Here is a 9,195-nt window from a genome sequence, read left to right as displayed (position 1 = left end):
TACTAGGATATATGATAGGATATGGTGAATCCCTAATATTTCTAAACTACCCTAATATATCTAAACTAAATAATATAATAGAAGAGGCTCGTATCAACTCTCCCCCGGTTAAAATCCACCTTGTCCTCAAGGTGGAAACTACGAAGCAACAAAGTGTCGAACGCAAAAGCTTTGACGAGGTATCTCTGCCTGGATCAAAAACCCACCGAACAGTTGGATGTGTTACTTCACCTTTTCCATCAAAAATCATCAAGGTAGGATCCAAACAGTCGTCAAAATTCAGCGCTAATACGTGGAGCTTGTCAACACATCCATGAATTCCCAAACAAGTCGTGTAATTTCGCGGCGGGATCATCCGTGCGTCGATGGCAAGCAACGTAGGTCGATGAATCATTATTGCAACATCACTATCACGCAAATCTCCAATTTCACCCAAACCATTCTCAATAACCTCTTGGGATGTCACTCGAGCAACGACAACCTTCTTTACTTCCCCCATGGAATCACCCTCTTCTTCGTCATCTAACGGTGATTCGTCCTCACCCATGATATAGGGGCTGCACGGCGAAGAGATCACGATGGGTGGAGGAGGTTCATCTAACAATCCACCCTCTTTTCCAGCGTCGTCGTCGGGGCTGCAAGACGGGGCTGGTTGGGGAAGATTCGAAGATAGGACAACAGTTGTAGAGGGCGGTGGCGCTACTGAATGGCAGTGGCTCGTCATGCTCGAGCGTTGTGGTGATTGGAAATCTGACCTGCGATTGGTGTACTCGATGGTGCGTTGTCGTGGTGTAGCCGATGAGATGTTGGGGGGTAAACCCAACGGCACAAAAGGGACCATGGTATTTCTCGATGGATGATACGTCATCTTTCGGAGTGGTGCCGAAACATTGGGCTGATCAAGATCGGGCTCGGGCTGCAGTGATCGGTATGTAGGCTGCTTGGCGCGGCCATTATGAAGATGTTGGTGTCGTCTCGGATACTCCTCAAATCCCTGTCGCTGACGGTGGTCTATGCGATCGTCCCACCCCCCTTGATCCCAATTGTTAGCAATGGTTCGCGGATGGGGTTGGTCGTGAAAGCACCCCCGATACCTCGCGTTAGGATGTCGTGGAGGAGTTGGTCCCTCTGCGAGCGGGAGCGGCGATGGGTCTCGCCATGGTTGTCTTGTACTTCGATGTTCTCCCCGGTCGGAAACTGGCTCAGGTCGTGGCGGAGCATATGATCTTCCGATACGACGATCCGTGGCATCCCACTTGTTCTCCCACTTATCAAAAACAGCCAGGATATGATCCAGCTTGGCATGAATCTCTTGGTCGTGTGCGGTCTCTGCTGTTCTAGGAATCGTCGAGAAGCTGTACCTGTACGGCTGGTCGAGCGGCTGCTGTGGGTGGCCGAATTGCGAAGGCTCTCCTCCCTCGGCCTTCCAGGCTGCTGGAACCCGTTTGGGGGGCGGTTGAAAGCTGTTAAACCCGCGTGGCAACGCCTTGCGATAGTGAAACTCTAAATCGGGCAGCGGCTGTGTATGCTTGTGAACGAAATGGTGATGGTGATTGTGTGTCATGATGACAGATCGAGGCGTTGTTGTGCGCGGAATGTTTTCCGTCGGGCAGCGGTGTCGCTTCGGTTCGAGATGGTGGGAGGGTCAGCTCTCAATGAAAGCACCAGTTGTTAAGAGCCTCCTGCTCCTAACGTCGATAACTCTGATCGACAAACGTCCGGCGCCCTTAGCACAGGGTCGGCGGAATCCCGAAGGGGCTGTGCGCGAGTTCTACTCGTCGGGCAGCGCAGCTTCTGGGTTTTCTTGATAGTGAAGCAACGAAAATAGGCCAAGCAATATTCTTATTATTGAACGAGATGATTTCCAATAATACAAATCTAAGCCTATTTATAATACTAGGATATATGATAGGATATGGTGAATCCCTAATATTTCTAAACTACCCTAATATATCTAAACTAAATAATATAATAGAAGAGGCTCGTATCACTCATTCTCCACTAATAATACTTAAAAAACTTTTTCTTTTTATCTCTCTGTTACTTTTCCAATTATGCATTAAAACCCCTATCGAACCAAATGTTCATACTCTTTGGGGATGGAGAGAGTACAAAGACACAACGTTCGTCTACTTTTGATACACTTAATTAATTACTTTTGATACACTTAATTAATTATGTCTTTAATTTTGACAGATGTACTTATCATATTAATAAATTCAAACATAGCATGTCCATTTTCCATGTAACACTAAAAAAAGGTTAAATTTATAATATAATTAATCACTTTAAAAGCTGCGAAATTGAACATAATAATACCAAACTTATTATTTATTTTACATAATTTCCAGTTAGTTTTCTGTATCTCAATGTCAATTGTCTAGTTAACGGGTCATCGAGTGCATTATATATTTGACTAATTGCACTCAACCTGACATTGCTCGTGCCATGAACAAGTAGAGTGATTACACGAGCAATCCAAGCAGAGAGCATTGTAGAGCTCTAGTAAGGGTTTTGAGATACTTAAAACATACTCAAAATCATGGGCTACACTTCTCGAGATACCCTCGGTACTTGAAGGGTACTGTGATGCAAATTGGATATCTGACAACAAAGACTCACTTTCAACAAGTGGATACGTCTTTACTATTGGGGGTGTGCTGCATCGTAGAAATCCACGAAATAGACATGTATAGCCTGATCAACCATGGAATCGGAATTTATAGCTTTAGATAAAGCTAGTGAAGAAGTTGAGTGGTTTGAAGATATTCTACGTTGGTCTAAGCCAGTGCCTCCAGTGTTGATTCACTGTGATAGTCAAACTGCTATTGGAAGGACAAATAATGTTTCTATAATGGTAAGTCTCGATATATTCGTCGATGACATAATACCATGAGACATTTGATCACAACAGAGGTGATTACCATTGACCAACGGCGGATCCAGATGGGGTCGAGCAAAGTCGGCCGACCCCACCGCCGGCTAACTATAAGGCATGGGGAACTCCATAGTTCCGGCCTCTGAAGTCGCCGCCGACCCCACGGTGCGCCGGAGCGGGAAAGAGAGCAGTCACGATTCTTGGTAGTCATATGTGTGTGAGACCGAGAAATTTATAGACAGAGGAGTCGTTTGAATATTTGAGAATAGGAATTTTAAAAATTGAGTTGCAGAGAGTGAAAATGGAGTTACACAGGTAAGGACATGAGGGAAGAAGACGAGGAAAATGAAAAATCTCATTGTGAGACCCAACTTTTGAATAGTATAACAATTTTATCTCTTTTGTTAAATACTCCTACGTATTAAAAACTACAAAATTAACAAAGTAGTTTTAATATTTCAAAAGTTCACTCAAATTAACTTTTTTATAAGTAATTAATTAACTGTGATGGTCTAGTATTATAAAATTTTAATTAGATCATATTATTTTTGTCTAATTAAGCAAGAGTATAGGTCAATTTTGATACTCAACATATGACCAAAATACGAATTTGGTCCAAAACATTCACTTTTTGAAAAACAGGTCCATAACAAATGAAATTATTGTCGAATGGGTCCTTTTTTTATGGTTCCGTCGAAAAATTAACGGTCATGCCACTGTGCAATTTGTGTTGACTGTTAGTTTTTTGACGGAACTGTCAAAATAAGGACTACTTCATCAACATTTTCATTTGTTAGAGCATCCACAATGGCGGCGAGCGGACCGGCTAGCCGATTCCCGGCGCTGGCCAGTCCGCTCGCCGAACCATTGCAGCAAGCGAGCGCCAAATCGGCGAAAAAAACGGCGAGCTCACGCCGATTCCCGGGCGCTGGCAGATGCGCTCGCCAATCGGCTGGCCGCCATTGCAGGCTCCTGATCGGCCAACCGATTTTTATTTTTTTATTTATTTTTTGAAACACTATATATACGCGATTTGTACGTCATTTTCATTCGCACCACTTGTTTTAACGAGTTTTCTCTCTATCTTAATTTCTGCACAAGAGCAACAATGCGAAATGGAGCACAACAACAAGTCTACTCCAGTGACGAGCGGGTCTCAAACTCCCACGGTACCCGTGGGAAGTGGATGGGGTCCGATGGCCGGGTACTACAACATGTACCCTTGGCAGCAGATGATGCCCGGGATGGCATCCGGGGGTAGTATGCCGGGATGACAGTGGATGTAGGGCGGACCGGCGATGCCGGGTGGACAAGGGGTACCCGAGATGCAACCCGGGATGCAGATGATGCCGGGGTGGGCACCCGGGATGCAGATGATGCCAGGGTGGCACCCGGGGATGCAGGGGATGCCGGGGGGGACAACGTCTATCGCCCCAGTTTTGATTTTTGACAGCTTCTTCGCACACATCGACCCCATCGGAGACGCTGCTCACTAGGTGTGATACTTTCTCCTTAGAGGAGTTAGGGATAGATCTCGGGGATGCGGACACTCCCGTTCAAACGGGGGGAGTAAGGCGGGGTCGGGGCAAGCCAAAGAAGAAGAAGGGCAAGGGCAAGAGGGTGGTCGGCGAGTCGTCGCAGCTGGCTGATGACGAGAGCCCGGCACGGAGGAGGTGGACGGATGCGGAGAACGTCGCGCTGTCCAAGGCGTGGGTGAGTGTTTGCGATGATCGCCTTGCCTCGAACAATCAGAGGATTGTCAACTTGTGGGCTAAAATAGCAGTAGCCTACAAGGCATTTTTTGCCCGGAGTGGAGGCCACGCAGCGGGGAGGAGTGCCGCAAGGGGTGGGATCAAATCAGGGCTGCGGTCTCCCGATTTTCGGGCTTGTACACCAACGCCCTCCGCATGTAGACCAGTTGTTAAACTGACGAGGACTTCAGGAAGATAGCGGAGAAAGCCTTCCCCGTGCCCGGGCTTTATAAGGAGTTCACCTACTGGAACTGCTATGAGGTGCTAATGGACTCCGAGAAGTTTCGGGCAGGTGTCGATGCTGGCTGGCCGAAGAAGCAGCGACTGAACTATACCGGTGATTACAGCGGCGGCAGCAGCGGCGGTTCCCACGACCTCCCCGATGATGTTCAGGAGTTCCCGTCCCCTCCCACATTTACTCACCGCACTCGCCCGGTTGGTCAAAGGGGGGCGCAACAGGCTCGCCAGGGGTCCCAGGAGGTCCAGTTGGCATCCCCCCTGTTGGCAGGTCGACAACCGAGTTCGCCTTCTTCGCGCGTCAACAAATGCGGGCTCAGATGTACAAGATCTTAACTGACTGGAAGGAGGCAACTAACCCCGAGGAGAAGAGTTTTCTTCACTCAATGCTCGTGAGTATACGGGCCGATTTGAATGCCGCCGCGGAACAGTTGGGGGCTCAGACGCGGGCTCAAATGCCGCAGATTTAGGGGTCCCGGATAGCGGCGACAACGGCGGCGACGACGGCGAGGAGTGAGGTGGAGGCGAGGGGGCTCGTGTGTGGAGGAGGAGTTTTTTTTAAATTAATGTAATTTTTTTTAATTAATGTAGTTTTTAAAATTTTAATATTATTATTGAATTTTTCCGTATCTGTGTCGTAAATTTAATTCCGTATTTTGTGTGATTGTTAATTATTTGTTTTTTATAATTTTGTTTATTGTGACTAGGCTATGGCTGACCTATTGCTTGTCCAGTTGCTTGTCCTAATGATGTGGCAGGAGGAGTTTTTAGTGCTGTTGATGTGGCAGGTGGAGTTTGTGGCTAGGCTATGGGCTGTAGAACCCACACGCGCGCGTTGCGAGCCTCGGCTCGAGCTCGTGCTCATGCTCGTGTCCTTGAACTTGAACTTGGATCTTGGCATTGGTCTTTAGGCCTGGCCGTGGGGCTCGGTGCTTGGGTTCGACCCGAGGCTGGTTGGTCTAGTTCTTTTTAGACCACCAATGTTTCCACGCCAGCAAGCCAAGTGGGATGACACATCGTCAGTATGACGCAGTAAAACCAACGTATCTGACACGTGATGAAGTCCACGTCGCGAACAAACCAAGACGTGCGGCGTTTCCCGATACGTCCGTCCAGGATCAGCCTCTTCAGCTCTCGTAACGGCTTGTAACGCCGGGCGGTTACAACCTCGCTATGACCACAGCCATCAAGGCAGGTTGACCTCTGCATTGGAATGAGCCTATAAATAGGCTAGTCATTCCTTGCATCCATACACCAAACACAAACATTCTGCATCATAAGCTCTCTCCCTCTCCTGCATTGTCTTTCTGTCGAAGTTTTGCCCTCTCCTCCATCCAGTTCGTCGTAGCTCAGCTGTTAGCGGTGCTGGTTCATCAGAGACATAACCGTTATCTTTGGGGACGGCACGTCAATCCGAGAGCACTACCGTGGCGTATCTCATGTTGCAGAAAGAGGTCTCCTCGACTCGGCTAACTACTCTTTACGGTTTACTGTTTATTTTTCCATTTTAATTTCGTTTCAATTTTCCATTTTGTATTCCTTCTTTTGGATTGTATTACGCCTGATTTTGTATCTCTTATAATCAAGAAACCAACAATAATAACATTGACTCCAAATAAATGGCTACACTAATCATAAATGTATACTTGTATTTATTTAATTAAATACAAGACATAAATAAACAAACTCCAACGAAGAACTTGGATAAAAATCTCACTAAAGAAGATATTTAGTGTTTAAGTGTTCATTAGAGAAGAAATCACTTGAGGAGTTATGCTTGTGGTAGTGCAATATTTCTCCATACAAGTCGTGTTTAGTCTTACGAAAAGCTAGCAATCTTCTGAGGCTGTTGACCCACAAAACAAAATAAACAAATTTGTAACAAGACCACGTCCTAACATCGCTCATGTTTGATTCACGCCTAGTAGAAGTTTCTTGAGCAAATCTTCTTCCCAAGAAATTAATATTTTTCCTCCATTTAAACGTCCACCTCCAAACTCCTCTCTTTCATATCCTTAATAAAATCCTCTTTCTGTTTACACAATTCAAAAAGCCTTGAAAATAAATTTATGAGGCTTGCTTGTATCCCGACCTAACATCCAACCAATATCGTGAAGTAATTTGAGTAATACAGTCAGTGTGTGTAACTTAAAATCTCCTAAATTTAGGGCGATTTAACGTGGTCTACTTGTCATTGCTAAAACTTAATTAAATACTCTCTCTATCAATTATTAATAGACATAATTTTTCTTTTTTATTTGCCCATAATTAATTGATATCTCCACTTCTTACAATTCTTAATGAAGTGAACACACTTCGCTTCAGTTAATCGATATCTTCACTTGATATTTTACTGGTCCTAAAACATAAATTCTATATTTCATTAAATTATCTTACTTATTTTATTGTAAAATTAAAAAATTAATTTATAAAACTGAATTCACACTCTACTTACTTTTACTATTTATATTCTACTATATTTTTTTAGTTTTTAGTCGAATTAAATTATGTAAATTAATCGTAGGCAAAGGGAAGTAATACCATGTATAAGCGTACTTTTCTTCCTTTTAATAATCCACGGTTTGTTTGTTTTTTTCTCAATTTCATTTTCTTTAAATAATTTAGATTTGGTCTTTTATATTTTTTCATAGCAGCGAAATCCGAAAATAAATAAAAAAGGATGGCCGGTGCAGTGTATCCGGCGGTGGCGGTGGACGTCGTGAGCCCACAGTTCTGCGTGGCTCAGCCCATGGATCTCACCATCTCGCGGAAGCTGATGACTCTAGAAGACGGAACCTTCGGTGTCACCGACCTCAACGGCAACCTCCTTTTCAAGATCAGAGGCAAAGTCTTCAGCCTCCACGATCGCCGCGTCTTGCTCGACGCCGCCGGCAACCCTATCATCACCTTCCAGCAGAAGGTAAATCTCCTATCAATTCATCAAATCCTCAATCTTCTGGATCAATCGATCAAATCTATACCTCGATCGTCTGGATCAATTCATCAAATCTAAATCTCGATCTTCTAAATCAATCGATCAATTCTAAATCTCGATCTTCTAAATCAACCGATCAAATCTATTACTCGATCATTTCGTTTGGATCAATTTCATCAAATCTAAATCTCGATCTTCTTCTAAATCGAGCTATAAATCTAAATCTCGATCTTCTTCTAAATCAATCGATCAAATCTATACCTCGATCATTTCGTTTGGATCAATGGATCGATTCTAAATCTGGATCGATAAAATCTAAATCTGGATTGATCGATTGTGAATGAATTGATGAGATCTAAATCTGGATGGTGCAGTTGCTGTCGGCGCATAGGAGATGGCAGGTTTTCAGAGGAGAGAGCACGGATTCGAAGAAGATGCTTTTTAGCGTGAGAAAGTCATCGATGATTCAGTTCAAGACGAAGCTGGAAGTGTTCGTGGCTGCAAATTCGAAAGAGGATCGGTGCGATTTTAGGATTGAAGGCAGCTGGTTCGAGCGATCCTGCACCATATACGCCGGAGACACCGATAATGTCATTGCTCAAGTAAAATCCTAATTTCATCAAACCAAATGGATTATCAATTTCAGTAAATTCTGCTCTTTTGGTTTCTTAAAATTGATGATTAAATTGATTTTAAACTGCAGATGCGAAGGAAACACAGTGCACAAAGCATTTTGCTGGGAAAAGATACATTCTGTGTGACGATATATCCAAATGTTGATCATGCTTTCATAGTTGCGCTTGTGGTGATTCTTGAGGAGATCAATGAAGACAGGTCTGGTGAAGATTGAACCATCATTCCTTGGTGTGATAATTGTTATAGATATGTTATAAGTTATGGTATTGTAATGATAGGTTTGTTGTGTGATGAGGTTGCCTGCTCCATGTAACATTTTATTTTTAGGCACATAATTTTATGTAATATTGTTTTGAGAGTTAATCAACCGATAGTAAAGTAATAGAATGGAGAAAATAGATATGGTGTTTTTTTTTTGGAAATGTTTCATTTTTAATGGGACAAACTGAAAAAGGATAACGACAAAGGAATTACCTACTTAAAAACTGACCAAAACACTAAAACAATGTTACTCCCTCCGTCCCTCAATATGTGTTTACTTGTTTTAAAAATGTAATAGAAAGTGAGTTGAAAAAATTAGTAGAATATGATTCTAATTTTTTTTATATAATAAAATAAAAATAAAAATGAGTTAATGAAATATGGTGTTTACTGAAAAAAAAAATAGTAAAAATGAAATAGAACAAATCAAAATAGAAAACTAGAAAACACGAGGAAAGTGTATATAATGGAATCCAATTGCTATAGTTTATAATTGA

The 9,195-nt window shown here is 43.3% G+C and overlaps 1 protein-coding gene across 1 annotated transcript; it reads left to right on the top strand.

Annotated features, from left to right (window-relative positions):
* The first annotated feature begins 7,475 nt into the window (after nucleotides 1-7,475).
* LOC121763529 (protein LURP-one-related 15) lies at nucleotides 7,476-8,800 on the top strand. Its single transcript, XM_042159565.1, has 3 exons — nucleotides 7,476-7,786; nucleotides 8,176-8,403; nucleotides 8,505-8,800. The coding sequence occupies exons 1-3, from the start codon at nucleotides 7,547-7,549 to the stop codon at nucleotides 8,649-8,651; spliced, it is 615 nt and encodes a 204-aa protein (XP_042015499.1). The 5' UTR covers nucleotides 7,476-7,546; the 3' UTR covers nucleotides 8,652-8,800.
* The last annotated feature ends 395 nt before the right edge of the window (nucleotides 8,801-9,195 follow it).

Source organism: Salvia splendens, chromosome 2 (assembly GCF_004379255.2).
Source record: "Salvia splendens isolate huo1 chromosome 2, SspV2, whole genome shotgun sequence".
NCBI lineage: Eukaryota > Viridiplantae > Streptophyta > Magnoliopsida > Lamiales > Lamiaceae > Salvia > Salvia splendens.
This window is presented reverse-complemented; position numbering and strand designations above follow the sequence as displayed.

Bases quoted from the DNA above. Each gene is read 5' to 3' on its own strand.
- LOC121763529 (XM_042159565.1), top strand. From the start codon at position 7,547: ATGGCCGGTGCAGTGTATCCGGCGGTGGCGGTGGACGTCGTGAGCCCA. The intron at 7,787-8,175 runs GTAAATCTCCTA...TGGATGGTGCAG, and splicing joins TCATCACCTTCCAGCAGAAG to TTGCTGTCGGCGCATAGGAG. The intron at 8,404-8,504 runs GTAAAATCCTAA...TTTAAACTGCAG, and splicing joins CCGATAATGTCATTGCTCAA to ATGCGAAGGAAACACAGTGC.